Below are 19,867 nucleotides of genomic sequence, written 5' to 3'. Positions count from 1 at the left end.
GAAGAGGAAGATGCAATATGCCAGACCCAACAATGCAGAAGAGTTGAAGGCCACTATCAGAGCAACCTGGACTCTCGTAACACCTGAGCAGTGCCACAGACTGATCGACTCCATGCCACATTGCTGCAGTAATTCAGGCAAAAGGAGGGCAAAAGGATTGAGTGCTGTACATGCTCATACTTTTAATGTTCATACTTTTCAGTCGGCCAAGATTTCTAAAAACCCTATCTTTGCATCGGTCTTAAGTAATATTCAAATTTTCTGAGATACTGAATTTGGGATTTTCATTAGTTGTCAGTTGTAATCATCAAAATTAAAAGAAACAAACATTTGAAATATATCAGGCTGTGTGTAATGAATGAATGCAATATACAAGTTTCACTTTTTTGAATGGAATTAGTGAAATATGTCAACTTTTTGATGACATTCTAATTATATGACCAGCACCTGTATGTCGAGTGCAGCAACAGTTTATTGTAGTGTTTAATATCATCAGGTGATGTTGTTTTTCTTTGTAAATTATTATATGACTAGCACCTGCACTTGAACATTGACCTGTGGCAAGCAAATCTGAGATCATAATCTGCTGAGTCTTTATCACGTGATTAAGGTGAGTTGTACTCCAGTTCAGGTTTTACCTGTCACCTTCCATCTCCAAAGACAGCATTTCCTATTTTTTTTTAAGCTTCAAAAATATAGAATTTTCCTTCTATTTTGCATTTACATTAGGGTTGATATTCCAAGAATCACGTACAGTTAAGTTTTACCGCCTTTAAGGTTTCTGTTAACCCAAAGCACTGGCCATGAAGGTCCAGTGTGGGTAAGACTGAAAACATGGAGTGATGATCCGGAACTGACAATATAAGAAGGGCCAGACTTGGAAACACTGCTGCTAGTCGCTTTGGCTCCTGTTTGCCAGCACTCCACAATAACAATGAAGATCCTGTTTCTGATCCCAGTTTGCCTGAGTCTGATTCTCAGCAGCTGTGCACAGAAGCCTGAACCTTGCAGTAAGACCTTCTGACCTGCTGTCTTTTGCCTGCACATTGTAGTATACTTAGTAGTAGTAGAGCTTTAGCAGTTGAAAAAATGAAAAATGAATGCATGCTTGCTTTCGGTTCTTTGAGAAGTATATGTAAACGTTTTCGAACTCTCTTGACTTCCAGAGTCTCCACCTTTGCTTGAGGGGGCACTGACTGCGGTGAGTAGGCCATCTTGACGACAGTATTAAACTATTTTTATATAATAGAATATATATATATATATATATATATATATATGTATATGTGTTTTTTTAGAAAACCAATATAAAGTTTGCTCTTTAGCTTCCTTTAGTTTGTTTATCTCTACAGAAAGCTACCTCAGGAAATCGCTAACTGTGAGTTATGTGAAAGTGTTCTCTCGCTTTTTCTCCATCGCAGTTCATCCCCGGGCACCACTTGCATGTTTTTGAGAAATTCTCCTATGATGCCTATGGACAGAATGTCAGAGTTCTAGCAGCTGGAAAAGAAGGCAACCAAACCTTCTTTGTTGACAGGCTTCTGCTCTTTAGAGCGGTAAGGTATCACAGTTTAGGGATAAATAGCAAAACATAAATTCTGTAAAGTTCATCATTGGGAACTGTGTTTCTGACTCCTTGCTCTTCTCTCAACAGGGAGTCAACTATGAGATCCACTACCACAACCAAACTTGCATTAAGACAGCGTTAAAAGAACCATTCAGGCATATTGGAGTTCCCCATGATGCCCATTTCCTGAGTCAAATGGTTTTGGGTAGTAGCTCTTTACCAGGACAAGGACTGCTGGCAAATAACTGGAACGGAACTCTGGAAGAAACAAAAGGTAAGGTGTGCTTTACATCTTATATATATATATACACCTTAGTTAATTCCAGCATTTATTAAGGCATTATTAAAATCACATTATTTAACATTTTTAAACATCAGTTAATGCATTATGGACTATATTGTCCATAATATGTTTTTTCAAATTAACTTATGCATACAAACATTTTAATAGACCTACATATGTGTGTGTGTGTGTGTGTGTGTGTGTATATATATTTTATACACACAGTGTATACACAGTACCTTTATTTTGTTTGCATTTAATCAAAATTTTTACAAATTCATTGTAAAAATATTACAATGATTAATCTAACAGACAATTAAATCAAATTAATTATTTAAAATAATAAAATAATGACAGATGGGAAGCTTTTAGCAGTTTTTTTTTTACTTTATAAAATTTTCTAAACGTTTGCAAAAGTCTGATGTAATTGTATCTTCTGTTTTTGGTCTATACTTCTACATTTACATATTCCCTTCCTGCTATTATCTACATATTAACTGCCTTTATAAACTCCTGATAAGCTTATTAGTGGATAGTAAGGTAGCTATTACATTTTAAAATTGAGGTAGAATTGAAGGCTCTAAAATGGTGGTAACATTTAATAGGTAACGTTTGTTAACTATTAACCACAACTTTTCCCTATAAATATATAAATATATGTAGTTGACAAATAAAAATTGGACTGTGTCATATATATATATATATATATATATATATATATATATATATATATATATATATATATATATATAGAGAGAGAGAGACATGTATATGCTTAACATTTAAGTAAACCAATATAAAAGTCCTTTCCCTTGCTAGTTGGCTTATGTTCTCTGTATTTTTCTCTGTAGAACACTACCTGCTGACCTTCACTGCATTTGGCTGTGTGCCTCTCTACACCCTGGATTTCACACAGAAAGGCGAATTAAGCGTCATGACAAGGTTAGTCAAGTAAGGCCGAGCAGACAAAGTAAGGCTGGCCTGTCCCAAACAGAGACCATAACCATGTTTAACTCTGCTTTTCATTAAAACCCCAAACCCGTGGATAATACTTCTGTAATCAAGTCTGCAATCTTGTCCTTAACCTGACCACATTTGTAGTTTATTGATGAAGAACAACAGGAGATTATGCAACACTGACTCGCTTAACCAATTACACGTGTTTACATTGCCTTTCCTCTTCCTCTGATCAAGGCCGTCTTCATGCAAGAATAGCATGCACATAAATAAAACAAAATGTGTGCTTCGCGAATGCTGTTCAAGATTTCCTCAAGCATTAGAAAAATCAGATTTTCTTTTCAAATGACAATGACAAAGATGCTGAATGGCTCTCGGACACAGACATAACCTTAATAGTCTCTGAGTAAACGTTTTAAACATTGATATGTAAATAGGGCATCCCTGTATGTGTGTGTCTATATACACACACGCACATATGTTCAGCTCAAGATTCTTACATTTTTAGGAGGTTTCTTATAATATCAGAAAAAAGGTAATCTTGTGATATATTGTCATAATTGAAAAACTTTAATATACTGAAAAATCTGCTTTATTAATGTGATGCTAAGCTGCAATTTCATCAATCATTTCAATAGTCTTCAGTTGTCACATGATCCTTTAAAAACCATTGCTTAATATGCTGATTGGATATATTAATATGCAAATTAGTTTTGCTGCTTAATATCTTTTTTTGAACCGTTTTTTTTAAATGAACACATCCTTGCTGGGAAAAATAAATATATATATATATATATATATATATATATATATATATATATATATTTTATATTCAACAAAGAATCTTCAAAAAAGTGTCACAGGTTTTAAAACTAAATTTCAACTATGATAATCAGCATATCAGAATGATTTCCAAAAGATCATGTGACAATAAAGACTGCAGTAATGATGCTAAACATGAACCATTACATTACATGAATAAATTATAGACATTAATTTAAATTGCAATACTCAATATCATTTATATAGTTTTCTCTGTACTTTCTTATTGTACAGGCCTCACTGGAACAATCTTTCATGTTTATCTCACTATTCTGGATTGCGTTTTAATTATTTAACTCTATCACTCATTTGTTTTCGTCCATGCATTTTAAATTTAACACCTTGATCACCCTAATGGATCGACGAAGTCTTACAAGCAAATTAAAAGTTCTAAAGACCAACATGTAACACTTTTCCTCTTTCCTTAGCTTCTTTGATCTAGTGGAGGGAATCGAGGACCCGAACGTCTTCATTCCTCCTTCATTCTGTGATTCTGTGGAGGTGCTGCCGGCCAAAAATGTTGTTAAGGCAAGATCCTTTATCAGTCTTCTGTAAGAGGAACCGCGCTGTTTTTTTGTCAGTGCATGCCCAGCTTGATCTACGGCACGGACACCCAATTTTTAGTTTAAATAAAAACATATTTGGAATTTTTTACACGCATTAAACAATGTGGCTATTCAAACTACGACTTCAGCAAGTTCTTTTTATTCTCACGAAAGTCAAATACAGTCAAACATCGTAAAGCAATATCATTCCTATCGCAAATGACAGGCGGTTTTCAACTACAAGAAACAAAAAAAAAAAAAAAAAAAACTAAATGAAATAACCATATACTGTATATACAACTGAACTCAAAAAAAGATGCAGGTTTATTCAAAGAAAACTGTACAATGTCCAGTGCCTGTTACAACAGATTCTCCAAAATTCTCCAAGAGTCTTTGGGGGGGGGGTTTTGACAGGAAATTGCAAAGTTGAGTGCTCGTCTCTTGTGTTCACATTTCACAGGTTTAGAGTTTAGAGTCAAACCCACAGCACAGAAACAGACGAGGCCTTAGCGGCAACAAGTCTGTTATTTGTACAGGATGTCATAATGACCCGGTCGGTACAGGAGGAAAATCTTGGGTTCTCCGTCTTCAGGGAAGACGTGGTGATTGACCGTTCCTCCCTCTCCTCGATCCATGTACTCCACCTGAATGCCCACGTTTAAGGCCTGAGCCAGAGCTATGATGTGAATGTGGTCACTCTCTTTGGACATGGGCTCCACCTCCTGGCCAAAACAGAATGACATGTTGCGTTTAAAATGTTGCAAAGTCATTGGAGAACAGGTTACTCTAGGAGAACCGGATGAAAATAAATCGTATCTTTAAAAATTACAAACACAGGTCAGGTCAGAAATGACGCGCTGTTCGGGGTCACCTGTTGGCAAAACTCTCGAACGGTGCGGCCCCCCTCGATGAAGTGCTGGAAGAAGTCTTCCTCTCTCTGCAGGTACCCGGAGGTCACCAGCCGCAGATAGACCACTAGGTAATCCGACACGCTCTGCTCATTGAAGGAGCTGAGCAGCTCACCTACAGACGGTTGCTTGTCACAAGCTTCGATCAGGTCCATGAACTGCAGCAAACAAGAGGAAGTTTATTACTGACCGCAAAGGGCTGATTTGACGTTTCTAGTGTTAAAGTAAAACTAAGTACAAAAAATTGTAATAATGGTGAAACGTTAAAAATGATATGAAAAGGTGAAACTAAAATTAAGCCATGGTCGCTAGACTTTGAACAAACAAAGTTTCTTTGGATACTAAAATGGTAATGATATGACTTTTTTCCAAGAAATTTACAAAAAAAAAAAAAAAAAACAACAACCAAAAATTACACATAAATAAATAAAAACACAGGTCAGTCAGAAATGAAGTTAAACTAACCCAAAAGCAGTTGGATTGAGATGAATTGTAATACACAATAAAAAAATTACTATTAAAACATATTTAATCCAAAATATATAATCTAATTCATATATAGATGTCGTGGCATGACATATTGACCTTCTAATAATCAAGTAATACTAAATTGCATATGCATATGCATATATATATATATATATATATATATATATATATATATATATATATATATATAATGCAACAATAAGCACAAAGTTAAATAACTACATTTTAATAATAAATTTAAATAAAACAAATATACAAACTTTAAATATATATACACATATATACAATATAGTACATAAATAACAACGACAAATGTAAAAAAAAAGTAGATAAAATTTTTTAGTTCATGTTCTTTAAAAGACTTACTGTGTTGTGAAAATCTTCAATGGTGAATTCTGTGAAACCTTGGCTCACCAGATCCTGTTTACTCTTGGCAGCTATCGCTTTAAACCTACAGAGTGAACACAACCAAACAGAGTCTGATGGGAATGCACTCAACATTACGGAAGCTACGTCAGACCATCGTCTTCTCCCTCACTTTCATGTAAATGATCTTAACAGGCTTGACACAGCAAGCAGTTTGTCTATCCGCACTGAAAGTGAAAGTGGTGCACGATGTGAAACAATCAGCGCTGTTCCAGTTTGGTAGAAACTCAACCAACTCGATAAGCAATGTTCGTTCAGCTGAAAGTAGGCTGGCAGGTGGTTACCTATGCAATTCTTTGCTGTCTTCAAGTAAAGACTCCAGATGTGAGAAACCAAAGGCTCTGTAGAAACAGTTCCCATCTGGGCGCGTTTTGCGTATGGATGAGTACTTCTTCTGCAAGTCCTGTCGATTTGTTAAAAAATATAAACATATCAGCGCTTGAAAATATGCGTGCATAAAATGCTCTCTTATCTCTAGGGCATGTGATTAGACATTCGACTCATAAATTGTAAAGATAAGTGCATAAAAATGAATGCATAACATCATTCACTATTGAAATGATTCACTTACTCTTATCTTCTGCTGGTAAATGGTGTCATCGTCAGCATACTCTCGCTTAAGGACAGTCAGGTCTTGTCTTTCTGACACCAGAGAAATACTGGTCGCTATCTACAATGACATTGAGGATGGCTTAAAGAGTGAAATTTAATACAAATATATGTATATGGAGCTTAAGTTCCAAAAATAACCATTTACCACATCTTTAAAAAATTCACTCCAGTAACTCTTTACATTTTAGCATTATAATACTATTGCAGTTCTATTCATATGTTGAATTTTTTTAATTTATTTAAAGTGTTTGTGTTTTGTTTATTTAATTTATTTTCATTCTAAATAGTTTTTATCCATCTTATTTTAGTTTTACTTAATACATCTAATTTTTTTACTAAATAAAGGCAAATAGCTGAAAAACATCAAATGTGTTTTATGGTTTTACTTAATTATAACAATCCTGGTATTAATATTTCTTTGAAATGTACCGAAGCAAAATCCTCACTTGTTGAGCGCCTTGTGGAAATACCTCGCAGAACATTACATGCAAATTATTACAATTTTGACTCAACGATTACCTCTTGTTGAATCTTATCTTGCTGTGCAATAATGGCTTCATCGTATGCAAGACAATTCAACCCTGTGGAAAAAAACAAACAAACACAGCTTTAAAATACCGTCAGTGTTGCTTGACAACGAGCAAAAACCATAACTGTACGTGTTGAGTCGTCGCCGTTACCACGAGTGAAATGTTATTTTTACACCAGTTTCTCGGTGCGGTGTTTTTTTAAACGCTTGAGTGTCACGGTTCGGAGCATTTTCTTTTATTGACTTTTTTTATGTAACGCTAACGTTCATAACATTATGCGGCATACTGTAACGATCCGGACACTGAAACTGAAGCGCTTACAAACATAAACAATGAACTCTCAGCTATTGTTGTTAGCGGGTTAGCAAAGTGCTAAACGCTCTTTCTATCAGCTCGTTCGCTTCGGTCGGCTCAAAACAATATTCGCGATTGAAAACCGATACAAACAGAAGTCGGTTCTGGGCAAATTTCGGTGAAGTAATTCTCACCGTCGGTCTCTTTTTGAGAGATCTCCTGCTGTTGCTCCTCCGCCATGTTCCTGCTGAACAATCATTTCCGGTCACCTGATTGATCGGAACCGCTGGAGATGAACCCACTTCCGGTTGAGGAAGCTTTACCTGATCACCCTGATGATTAGTACGTTTGTTGTACATGTGTTAATTAAGTTCAGTTTTCTTTCGTTGAAGCTGGCGGTGAGTATAGTTTTGGCATAACTGTGACCATGGACCACAAAATCAGTCGGGTTAATATTTTGAATTTGAAAGGTATACGTCTGAAAGCTAAAGATGTAAGCTGGTTTGTTAGGACAAGACGCTATTTGAAAATCTGGAATCTGAGGGTGCCAAAGAAATCTATATATTGACAAATGCACATTACTAATCAAACATTAACTTTTGATGCATTTATGGTATAACATTTACAAAATATATTTAGGCCTGCTTTAATTTCCTAACGATATTTGGCATAAAATAAATTATATTGACCGATACAGTGTATTTTTGGCTATTGCTACAAATATACCTCTGCTACTTATGACTGTATTTGTGTTTCAATTAATAATGGAGTAAAAAAAATAAAAATGTTTATGATTGAAAATTCAAGTGACATGATTGACACTGTAACACTTTCAGACCAAATTAAATAAGTATAAAAATAATAATTTCAAAGCTTCTATTAAAGACTCAAAGTCCCGACGATACATAAATACAACAACAGTACAGGAAGGGAATTAAAGAACAAAGATGCTATGATACCAATGTCTCCATAGCGTATAGTACTGACCTTTTTTACTATTATATTAGTTAGCCCCTTAATAATATTATTTTTAGACTCATTGAGCCAACATATAAATTCATATGTAATTCCTTAATGCATCTTTAAAAGTATTAACTCTTAAACCCACTTACACTATGCCACATAGGTTTCCGCAGAAAAATTCTCATTGCATCTTTGTAGGCTAGTTGGATCACTCACGATAAGACTCTATAAGAAAATTAATGTTCTTGCCTTCCTTTGGACATGACATAATTCTCTTTTTTGCATTGTCATGCAAGCGTAATGTTATTTAATTTTAGGTTAAACTCGAATCTGACTCCATTTTATTATGACCTCGAATTTTAGGTTCAAATACAAAGAGGTTTATTTGTCTATTTCTAATTAGTATGTTCTTATTTGTTTATTCTAGTTAACCCTTTATTATTCACTCGTTCATTCGGGTGCATGACACCAGCAAGGAGACATCGTAATTTACTAGAGTCAATAATTAAAGGCATAAGACTAAATGTAACAATTTATGATCAGTCAGGTAAATACGTATTATGCCAATTCAAACACATCATATTAATACAAAACATCAAGTTCTCAGAGAATGATCTCATAGTAAAATGTGCATACCTGACCTTAGGAAATACATAGCATGAAGTGGAGAGAAACATTCATGCTACGGGCTTTCTGGTTACAGAATCGGCCCCCGACCCTTTTGCTTGATTCCTTTAAATACCAAACCAAGATGAAACATCCCCCCTCATGAAGAACTGGAATTTGCATGAACCCAGGTGGTCAGACTTGGGTAGTTTAGACCTCAACGGGAACAGAAGGTGATTCACACGGAATGACCCCTGGAGAGGGCACACCCATTATAATAAATAAAATAGCCATGAAATCTTCAAATCTGTTACTGTTAAGTTTGCTTCTGTAGAAATAAGACCATTGTACCAGTCACACTGAGACATTTCAAATGATTCTAGACATGACTGTAAGTTGACTCGCATTGGCATTTTCATGTAGCAAGTCTAGCAGAAGGTTTCAGAAAACACCAAATGAGAAGGTAGTTTCCTACACCTCCACTCTGTGGGGTGTCTTAAAGATGTCTGTATGTTTCTTTCACAGGAAACGGAGGTCCTTTTATCCTTGCATCAGTCAAATCACACACAAAGCCCTAAATAAAGCATATGTTGAAGAGCTGCTGAAGACAAGGTCATCTGTATGCATCATGTGATTCACCTAACTAGAGTTGATTGGTTAACATACCAAAAAAACGATTCTCACAATATATTTGGACACCCCTCTTTGTCTCATTTTCAGAAATAGTTTTTCATGATTAACTCAATCAACAAGAGCATACATACACAGGTCAGTACCGTGTTTAGCTTTAAAGCTGATTATCTGTTGAATGTAATGATAAATTTGAGTATCTAAATTTATAAATTGAATTGCTAGTATACAGGATTTAAAACGCCAAACTTATTTCACACTCACTTATGACTATTTAGCCTTTATTTATATGTTTTAAGATGAGTTTATCACAAAAAAAAACTATGTATTGGAAAAAAAGTAATGGAAAACAGAGACATAGAATTTAAGATTTAAATAATGATTTATTTAAACTGTAACAGCTCCAGGTAAGGAGAATTGAACCATCCATGATTACGTTATCACACAGTTGTTAAGAGGGAGCAAACGCTCGGTGTAACAAAAGACCGGAGTGTCTGGAGGAAAGTAAACGGTCGCATGGAGAGGTAGCAGGGTAGACAAATTGTTCCGCTGGTTAGGTAAGATGGAGGTCTGTGAGATGGTGGTCCCAACATGTTAAAAGCAATAAAACCGGACAAACCGCCTTCGGTCAATGACAGGTGGATTACTCATCGGCTTCCTTTTTTTTGTAGCTTTCCAGGTTGGCCAGAATATACCCAGATGGTCCCAGGATGGTTAAAGAAAACACAGTCAGACCAATCGCTGTCTCCTGTGAAAATACAGACACAAGAACCGTACGGCTGTAAGTGTACAGTATATTATAAACCTTCAAATTTAAATTGTAGGTGTACTTTTTCCAGTTTCACCATACACACACTCATTTTCTATATCTATCTACATTTAATAGGAAATCAACAGTGACGCAATAAGTAAGGTTCTGCTGAAAGTGCTGTAATTATTTGTGTGTTTGCGTTGCTTATCAACATTTGTGATATACTCATGGACTGTTTTACCAATGTCCTTACTACCTTTTCTGGGTCTTCAAACATTTCAGTTGTTGCTACCTACGCAGGGCTAGAGAGCTCTCCGATTTAATAAAAAATCCTTATCTTTGTGTTATGAAGATAAAAAGAAACCTTAGGTATGAGGGCGAGTAATTAATGCTAGACATTTCATTCTGACGTTAACTAACCCTTTAAAGCCTCTTAAAAGTCCTCAACCGTACTCTTATTTTTGTACCTTAAGACCTCAAATGACTTCTTAAGAAGTCTAAAGAAGAAACACACACATTACTAAGAATTTTCTTGCATTTTTTTTAAACTAGGAGTAACTTTATGAATACGGGCCCAGTTGTTTCTTCCTTATAAACAAGGGACTATCTTAGCGGAAGCTTATCTACGATGACCTTAAAAGGAGTATTACATCACTTTTTATTAATTTTACATATTTTTAAAAGGAAAAAAACGTAACAATGAAGATTCAGTTCACAATCTATGGCCTGTTGTCAACACCACCACTTTCTATTAATAACCGCGATCGGCCGAGGTTGTAGGCACCGTTTCCTAAACCACATCAGTTCAAAACGAATGCGAAAGTGCAGGCATGATCTATTCGTAATCGACACCAACTAAATCGGATTTTATAACTGTATGTGTGTTTCCAATCATCACTGAGTCTAAAGGTGAATGCCAAGGAGACCGTGGCCTGCCCCTCGCGAGCTGCAGAGGAAGCCCTACAAGATACTCACAACGGGCCCAAACTTATCCTTGGCTGGGCGAGTGGCGATGTTGGCTCGCTGGGTGATGGCTGATCCCCGCAGAACCGGAGCGGCCCGGACACGAGCGATTCCCCGCAGAAGTCCAGACATCTTGACCCTCTCGAATCGAGTGTGTATAATGAACAGGAAGAGGTAAGGACACCGGAAAGTGCGGCAAGGCGGCAGCAAATGCTCATGGGTAACATCCGCCTGCTTATGGGAGTTGTAGTTCTTTTTTTGTTACCTTTTTTTAAGCTAGCGTAAGACTGTTAAAAATAAATCTTTCACCGACACACTGGTTATACATTATTAAGACGATTTGTTTTGCGTGTAGTTATGTAACAGTGACACTTGTTTCTTCGTCATCACATAGTTAAAAGATAATTGTTCAGTAACCATTTACATCTTTCATAACAGTCTAGCTTAATAAAACCTGTGTGCGTAATATAACATGTGCCAGCTGACGCAAAAGTGAAAGCAATTAATTCATGTCTCTGCATAAAGATATTTAATGTTAAACTAGCTGGAACTAAGGGCAACAGCACTATCACCATAATTCACAAGACATGGGGTACATTTTTCCTAGTTGCTTCATGCATATCTCCGTCAAAAGGCAAAGTAACACCTGTATTTAATATAATGATTGTCCTAGTTTTTACCATTTTTACATCATATTCTTATTTATATTATTTTCTCTTTCTGTATGCATATACCTTGACATAGTCATACCCATTAAAGAAAAGTTTTTATTATATATTCAACATTAGGGAAAAATACATTGACTCTTTGTGGACACATGGTCTTACTCATCACGGTGTGTTGTAAGTTGCCACATTAGAATTTAATGGCCTTTCAAATACTTTTAAACAGTATTTTAGTTATGAAGCACAAAGCAGTGAAACTGATACTGTTTTAGCTCAAAGACTTCATTTTTGTGTTCCTGTATGAGAGTGCAGATTTTTTTTGTAAATCTTTAAAAATTAAAGATTTACAAACTATGTTCATTTAAATCAAAATATGTTTTCTCTGAGGACTGGTTCAAATCCACTTATATCTACTTCATATGTTTCACACGTTGACACGTGTATCCCAGCATGTGACAGAAGTCCCTTTTTTCACATTTCTGGAGTTCTAGAAACTGCAGTCACAGATAGGTATATCTTTTATAGTACTGAATGGTAGACTACAGAAAATAGGATTTTTTTGCATTCACATTTGCAAAAAAAACCTAAAAAAACACTAGTCATATCATCGCTTCCTTAGCCGTTCCATTACAGTTTTTCTCAGTTGCTAACAAACAATTCAGACACCATTTTTTTTCACAACTATAAATACGATTTCAAAACTTTACACCAACTTGCACAAACCACAAACTTCAGGTCAAAACCAAACATTCAAAATCAAACTTTGGTCTAAGATGATGCACAACAGGACTACTTTAATTTTAACAGTAATGAATTTAAGGGTGTACAATGTGTGCTACAGTATTCACTGTACATAGAACAATGAAATTTCTCATCTGAAGTACTGCTGCTATATACTATAATTATATTGTATGTATAAGTAGTAGTGACCCTGTACATGAGGCTGTAGGCCAACGTCCCTCATGGTCAGCAAAAAAACATGGTCAACTATAGTGCATTTGTATTTAATCAGGAAAAAATGACCTTGACCTTATCCCCTTCATTTTTATTTTCCCTTCCACTTCTCTTGTTTCCCCCTATTAGGATTCATTTTCCAAAACGCATTGTGCTCTTGTTTATATCATCCTGAGATTCTGTGTCATCAGTTTTGCTACAGAATGTTCACACATAGATAAATGTGCGCTGTTCGAGTTAATTTTTTGTGGCTTAAGTTATATTGTGTGTAATATAACTTTAATCTACCTGCAAGTTTATGTAATCAACCATTGTACCAAGTGTCAACAAACTAAGTGACAGAATGACATGTAATGTCTTATACAAAATAATGGATTTATGAATACACTGGATGTGTTTTACTGGCTACATATGAAATATGTAATAAATATTAATGTAACAAACACAACCTCAAACGTTTACAGTTTGTGTTCACTGTTGCTTTATTGTTTGTATCATTCATGTAATAAAACAAGAAAAACCCAACACGCATATATATATCATACAAAACAGTACAATTTTTCTAAAGAGCAGAAAGCTCCATTTAAGGCACTATTTCTCACTTTTGTACAAGTAAATATTTTTAACATATTTATTACAGTCAGAAAAAAATACTCTGCACCATTTATCATTCAATATTCAAGGTAACTCCTTCATAACCTTTGGTAACCTTTGTTTTCATAATAACACTATACTTCTGTATGGCAATGATAATCTCTATTTGTGTGTTCCAGTACTGTGTTCAGATGAAGTTAAGGGACCATTTCAGACAGACTCTTTTAGAGGGAAACTACTGGGATCCTTCTTGGCCAAATCCTCTTTTTCAGGTAGTGTTTTGGCTTTCTTCCACGCAAAACCTCTGTAATAAGCAAAAGAGTTGAAAAACAAATTACGGCTAGCCATTTACAGTACGTGACTTCCCTTGTTTCACTTACACTTTAACTTCTTACGCAACATTATCTCGCAACATTAATTGCATCACGTAGTGTGGATCAGATCCAACTAGCACAAAACCTAATGTGAATTAACCTAATGTGACAGCTCACCTGTCATCCACATCCTGGATAGTATCAGGCAAAGGCTGTGCGAGGGTTTCTGGGAGAAAGAAGGCAAAGATCCCGCTGAGAATTGGAGCTGCTCCATAGATAAAACCAGGCAGCCATGGGAAATCCTCCCCAAGAAGAAGCACCATGGGGGCCACCATCGCTCCAAACCGTGCCATCATGGACACCCATCCCATTCCATTTTGACTGAGAGGACACAGAAGACAATTACATTAGTTTACAGCACTTTTCAAACAGAAATGAAGTGATGGACAGGGCGTTAACTCTGATTAAAGTCAAATTATCTGTCTAAAATAATTGCTATTTTGCCCTTTAAAAAAAAAAAAAAATCTGTCAAATTTGAAAAGTTGAAAGCGTGTGAGGTAAGATAAATATCTGATATTAGACAGCGAAATGATAAAATAGAAATGTTAATTAACCAATAAATAACCAATGTCCAATTTTTTGTCAAATTTCACTTTCTTCCTATTAAACATATAGTAAGAATCATTTAGCCTACATGTCAAGAAACACTTTTATTTTGCATTATGAATAATACATATTTAAAAAAAAAAAATCTTTTTCTTAAATCCAGTCAAATTCTTTATTTAATTTCTTTAAATGCACTAATAGTTTCAAAGACATTTCAATCTTGTGGAAAAGTGCAATTAAACTGAATCATAGTTTTTTGTTGTTGTTGTTTTAGGATGATTCCTACACTAGTTAATTACCGGATGACTGTGGGATACAGCTCTCCTGAATACAGGTAAGCGCAGTTGAAGGCCGCGGCCAGGCAGCCCTTCCCTATCACCGCCAGACTGGTGCGTAACACTTGCAGGTCTGCACATACACAAAAACAAGGGTCACGTATACACAAGTACTCAATCAGCCATGTGAATGTCAAAATTGAATTGCCAGGGTCTCGATTTCTGTGATATTGAAGGACAGACAAACCTCCAGATCTCACCGGAATAACAGCTATTGAAAACTAATGACCCCACGTGACAATGAGACTGCAGTTTTATTATTACACTGCTCTACTGCTAAGCGGGCTCAAATTCTCACCATGAGGCACCAGAAGATTAATGAGTATCATTATGCCAGCCAGTACAAGAGCTCCGCACTGAGATGGTCTTCGTCCTAACATGCTCATGGATATCGTAACCAAGATTTTGGCTGGTATGTCCACCGCTCCGAAGATGATCTGGATAAGGTAAATGCTGACCCCAAATTTCTGCAGATCCATGGATAGGCCGTAGTAGGCAAAGCTGGTTGAGAACCTGAGGTGTTACAGTTTAAAGGTCAAAAGCGTGTTCGTTTTCTAATGCTGGTTTCAGATGCTAGGATTGTGTGACTGACCAGACTGCGCTGAGGCACACGGTGATGGTTCTCATTGTGGATGTTCGCAGGAGGTCCAAAGCGCTGTAAGAGCCCTTTGAAGAGGCCATCTCCTTGTTCATGGACTCTTGCAACATCTGCACGCACAACCACAAAAGAATAAGCATTCAGAATGACCCAAGTGGTGCTGAAATTGATACGTCACACATAATGCCATACCTCAAGGTTGATTTTGTCAGCTTCTGCGTGCCTCCCGTTTATGCGAGCCACCGTTTGGAGGTTTTTTACTGCCTGTTCTGATCTCTTGGTCAGGACCAGCCACCGAGCAGACTCTAAGAACCACCTGCAGAAGATAATGATATAACTAGAATCCACTACATCACATACCGTACTGCTACATATGTGAACCTGGACCACAAATTCGGCCATAAAGGTCAGTTTTTTGAAATTAAGATGTATACATCATCTGAATGTTGAATAAATGAGTTTTCCATTGATGTGTGGTTTGTTAGGATATTTGGTCAAAATACAAATCTGGAACCTCAGGGAGCGAAAAATCTAAATATTGACTGGAATTTATGAAATATCTTAATACAACTTTATATTTAATATCCTAATGATTTGAGCATAAAAGCTTTTTGAATCATTCTGACCCATACTATGTGTTTTTGGCTCTTGATACACCCATGCGACTCATGGATATAGCATTATTTTCTTCCAGGGTCATATACTGTATGCCAAATATACATACACTTCTTACAAGGAGTTTTTAATATCTTTATATAAGCATATGTATCGATGATTATTTGTGCAAATGTGTTCGCAATGATTATTAATTTACATTTTGAATAATAATTTTTTAATCATCCATACAGTAAACTTGACAAATTCGAAATGTGGAAACAGGAGACGCACCACGAGTAGAGGAAGAACACATAGAAAGGCAGGGAGACGGCCAGCATGAGCCAGCGCCAGTCTCTGATGCAGTAAGCGACGGCTGCCAGGATCAGCTGGCCCGTGGTGTAGCAGTAACCCGTTCCTGTGCCCACCACCGTCCGCACACGCGTGGGGATCCATTCCACAACTGAGGAAAAGCAGCGATCACAATTCATGCCACAAGATGTCGCCAAATGCAATGTCAGTTGAAGGCAATGTTGTTAGTTTTTTTCTCTTATGTACACACTGTACTCACTTAAAGAGAAGGAATTAAGCACCACACCAGACAGGGCCATGCCGCAGCAAACGCGGAAAACGCAAAACATGGTGAAGGAGGTGGAGAAGGCGGCACACGTTCCTCCAACCGCCATCATCAGGTTAGAGATCAACAATAAAATACGCCGACCAAACCTGCGGAAATATTATCCCATATCTCGGTCAGAAGGTGTAATGTAATCGAATTTATGGTGATAATATTGTTATTGCTATCGTATTTAATAGTACAACCTGTCGGAAAGTCCCCCAAAAATGACTGCTCCTACAAGGACGCCTCCCATATAGGTAGTTTGACCCATTTGCTTTAAGGCACGCTGGTCACAAACCAGATCCCACTAAAAGAGAACCAACATTTGGTTAAAAACACACAGGACAAACATTATGGCCGCATTTTGTGTGCGTGTGTAATTGTGGACAGGCAGAGGCCAAACACAGTTTTAAAAATGAAGGATGGCATCATTGGCGTTGACGATTCAATGAAGAGTAACGTTCGTAGAACATTTTCATCTGGTTCTTAAGCGGAAAAACATTCTTTAATATTCTTAGAATGCTACTCACGCTAAGAAATGTTCGTTTAAAGGTCTTTTGAGGAACCACAAGTTGTTGCATCACTGTAAATCCCTTTTGGAAGCTATTTTAAGATCGCATTGCATAAAACGTTTCTTGCAGCGTGAAAAGGATCTTTAGATTGTTAAAAATGTCCTGAATAAAAAAAAAGCTGACCAGACCAACATGTCTAGCTAGAGAAATTTTCACTAAAATTCTAAAAACACTCTGATAAACTAGGTCTGAACAGACTGGAAGACATGAGGCTGCATTAGACTGGTTTCTTCAGCATGGGAAAAAAAATTTAATTAAAGAACTTATCAGCAAAAGGCTAAACGCAAACTTGTCCTTCAATGCCATTTTTGCAAAACCTTTATTTCAAAGAGTGCTGCGACCAAGCATTTGCGCTCAAAAGTTGCATCTTAACAAATTATTTCATTTATGATGCTAGACCGTTTTCATTTACCTCAGTGATGATGGTTGAAGTCATTTCTGTCATGTTGTAGTACCATCCATCTTTACAACTCTGCATGTCCATCTCTCCCGCACCCTCTTCCCATAGGCTCTCTGAACTATTGCTGCTCAGAAGCTGCCATTGAGGATGTGTGTAGCGCCTGCAGCGCTCCGGTTTGCCGTTTGTGCCCAAGGGCACAGTGGCCCGCAGCACGTCCCCAGCACTCATGGAGGACATTGAAATATTGGCGTGGGGGGCGCAGTGGTGCGACGGAACAGCGGCCACAAAATTCTGCAGCAGGTTATGGCTGGCCATCATCAGGATGGGCATACTCAACAGAGTGACATGCAGGACCTGGAAGCGGCCCGTGCTGCCAACCTGCTCCAGCAGGTCAGAAAAAGCCATGGCTCAGAACTCAGCGACAACAGGGACTACCACAGGTATCACAATTCACGTGATGAATAGCGTTTACAACCCAATGTTCTGCCTTGAGGTGCGGGTCAGTTGTAAAAATTTATCTGTGGGTACATAAAGATAAGGTGTGTTAGTCAAAAAAACCCTGATAAAAAAATTCAATAATAATCTCTGAAATAGGTCATGTTGTGCATTAACCAAAATACAATTATAGTGCAATCACAAAACAATTATATTCCAACATGATAGATTTAAATGTACTCATTTAGTGGATGTGCTTATCTAAATGATTAAAAGCACTAGCGTATCAAATATATATTAATAGATAGTATAGATGCGAATATATTTTGCTTTAAGAAAAAAAAAATATTCTCAAAATTGTTTTAAAAGACTATTTCAGTCGTTCTACTTCAAAATTTTATAATGCAATGCATTACTGTTTTTTGGAGTAAATAGCAATTTCTAAATGAAAATATTTAGTGTGTCTCTGGCTATACATAAGCATGTATTGCCTTAAATGCGATTAAAAAAAAATGTAAAAAAAATAAACCAAAAGAAGAAAATATTCGCATATAAGCATACAAAAACCAAGTGCATACACACCTGTTGTGGCTAGAAGGATATCCTGAATTTTCTTCCTAAATAAAATGGAACTAGAAAGAAAATTTAAAAAGAAGTAAATAGAGAAGCTGTTATGCCTTGTTGTATAATCAGCTCTGAAATTCCTCAGGCTTTCGGGTACAAATTCACTTCAGGTTCAAACTGGATTAGAAGGTCCAGTTTTAAACCGCTCGAAGCGCAAACTTTTCCATGTAGCCCAGGAAGAGATGCCTCGGCTCGTGCTCCCTCTGGAATCCCTTGGTTAACCTCTGTGCTTGTACCTGCTGTGTCCTAAAGCTGGTCCAGCGTCCGGGCCGGTGGGGTGTTACTGTGAGGAACAGAGCTCTGAACTCAGGGTGGATTAGTGTGCGGGAGTTTATGTCTCATTATGGATGTGAAAGGGGAGGGGATTATGTGTAAATTAATGATTTTGAGGCATAATTATGGACTTTCTGCTTAGCTGTTGAGTGGGACAAAGGCAGGACTTTTTGTTTACAAGAGCAATTATGAGTGGGACGGGACAGATAACACAAAGTAGAAGAGTAACCAAACATGTTTGGCCCTAGACGGGTTCCTGTATGTACAAGTTCTTTCTGACTTTCAAAGTTCAACCTTTTACCTCATAAACGCATATACACACCTATAGGTTATACATGTTCAATGTACTCTAAGGCCATAAATCTGACTTAAAAGAGTAAATCGCGTATTTAAAAAAAAAAACTAGCAAAATCTATTTTATTGTGATGCGATTGTGTGATCGGGATTCCAGCGTTTTAATACTTAAATTTTTTTTGTAGATTTTTAAGACCCCTTTTGTGATGACATCGTCTATGCAAAATAAATGAATCTGCTTTTATTTGTCGTCATACTAAAACTAAATAAGTTTCATGCTACACAGTTTCTGAAAAATTGGTTTAAATGGAAAGAAAATCTGAAGACTTGTTAAATGCATATCATTAATATATAATAATATATAATGATAAAAAACATGTTTTATTTTATACAATGCTCTTTTTAAAAGAAATGTAATACTTTTATTTAGCAAGGGCGCGTTAAATTGATAAAAATGACAGTAAAGACATTTATAATGTTACAGATGATTTCTATGAATATATAAATTCTTAAAAATTCATATATACAGGAGCATGCATATATATATATATATATAATCTGTTGAATTGCAATAAGATTACAATTATTACTGTATTATTTAAATGTATTATAAATAAATGCAGACTTGCTGAGCATAAGAAAAT

At 36.4% G+C, this 19,867-nt stretch overlaps 4 protein-coding genes and 2 long non-coding RNA genes across 7 annotated transcripts; 3 read left to right on the top strand and 3 right to left on the bottom strand.

The window, feature by feature from the left end:
- The first annotated feature begins 854 nt into the window (after positions 1–854).
- On the top strand, positions 855–4,311 carry epdl2 (ependymin-like 2). Its single transcript, XM_043220783.1, has 6 exons — positions 855–1,010; positions 1,167–1,201; positions 1,422–1,556; positions 1,655–1,841; positions 2,702–2,792; positions 4,058–4,311. Exons 1-6 carry the CDS (start codon positions 935–937, stop codon positions 4,182–4,184), a joined length of 651 nt encoding a protein of 216 aa, XP_043076718.1. The 5' UTR covers positions 855–934; the 3' UTR covers positions 4,185–4,311.
- Positions 4,312–4,318: 7 nt separating this feature from the next.
- On the bottom strand, positions 4,319–7,740 carry otub1a (OTU deubiquitinase, ubiquitin aldehyde binding 1a). The gene is made up of 7 exons (XM_043220782.1): positions 7,628–7,740; positions 7,129–7,190; positions 6,569–6,667; positions 6,282–6,400; positions 5,938–6,022; positions 5,046–5,240; positions 4,319–4,896 (listed from the first exon to the last, which is right to left on the bottom strand). The coding sequence occupies exons 1-7, from the start codon at positions 7,671–7,673 to the stop codon at positions 4,699–4,701; spliced, it is 804 nt and encodes a 267-aa protein (XP_043076717.1). The 5' UTR covers positions 7,674–7,740; the 3' UTR covers positions 4,319–4,698.
- On the top strand, positions 7,733–10,232 carry LOC122326093. 2 transcript variants are annotated; one of them, XR_006247423.1, is made up of 4 exons: positions 7,733–7,831; positions 9,100–9,235; positions 9,528–9,621; positions 9,723–10,232. It is a non-coding gene; the product is annotated as an uncharacterized LOC122326093 (long non-coding RNA). The 2 variants fall into 2 exon arrangements; XR_006247422.1 differs by having other exon boundaries at positions 7,734–7,831; positions 9,528–9,614.
- LOC122326092 (cytochrome c oxidase subunit 8A, mitochondrial) lies at positions 9,996–11,520 on the bottom strand. The gene is made up of 2 exons (XM_043220784.1): positions 11,359–11,520; positions 9,996–10,380 (listed from the first exon to the last, which is right to left on the bottom strand). The coding sequence occupies exons 1-2, from the start codon at positions 11,476–11,478 to the stop codon at positions 10,276–10,278; spliced, it is 225 nt and encodes a 74-aa protein (XP_043076719.1). The 5' UTR covers positions 11,479–11,520; the 3' UTR covers positions 9,996–10,275.
- Positions 11,382–15,100, top strand: LOC122326094. The gene is made up of 4 exons (XR_006247424.1): positions 11,382–11,520; positions 13,739–13,831; positions 14,754–14,868; positions 14,966–15,100. It is a non-coding gene; the product is annotated as an uncharacterized LOC122326094 (long non-coding RNA).
- On the bottom strand, positions 13,423–19,661 carry slc22a6l (solute carrier family 22 member 6, like). Its single transcript, XM_043220781.1, has 11 exons — positions 18,615–19,661; positions 17,610–18,115; positions 16,829–16,932; positions 16,578–16,732; positions 16,301–16,469; positions 15,605–15,728; positions 15,407–15,522; positions 15,113–15,327; positions 14,779–14,887; positions 14,051–14,254; positions 13,423–13,863 (listed from the first exon to the last, which is right to left on the bottom strand). Exons 2-11 carry the CDS (start codon positions 18,000–18,002, stop codon positions 13,770–13,772), a joined length of 1,683 nt encoding a protein of 560 aa, XP_043076716.1. The 5' UTR covers positions 18,003–18,115; positions 18,615–19,661; the 3' UTR covers positions 13,423–13,769.
- Positions 19,662–19,867: the final 206 nt, after the last annotated feature.

This window comes from Puntigrus tetrazona, chromosome 21 (assembly GCF_018831695.1).
Source record: "Puntigrus tetrazona isolate hp1 chromosome 21, ASM1883169v1, whole genome shotgun sequence".
Lineage (NCBI taxonomy): Eukaryota > Metazoa > Chordata > Actinopteri > Cypriniformes > Cyprinidae > Puntigrus > Puntigrus tetrazona.
This window is presented reverse-complemented; position numbering and strand designations above follow the sequence as displayed.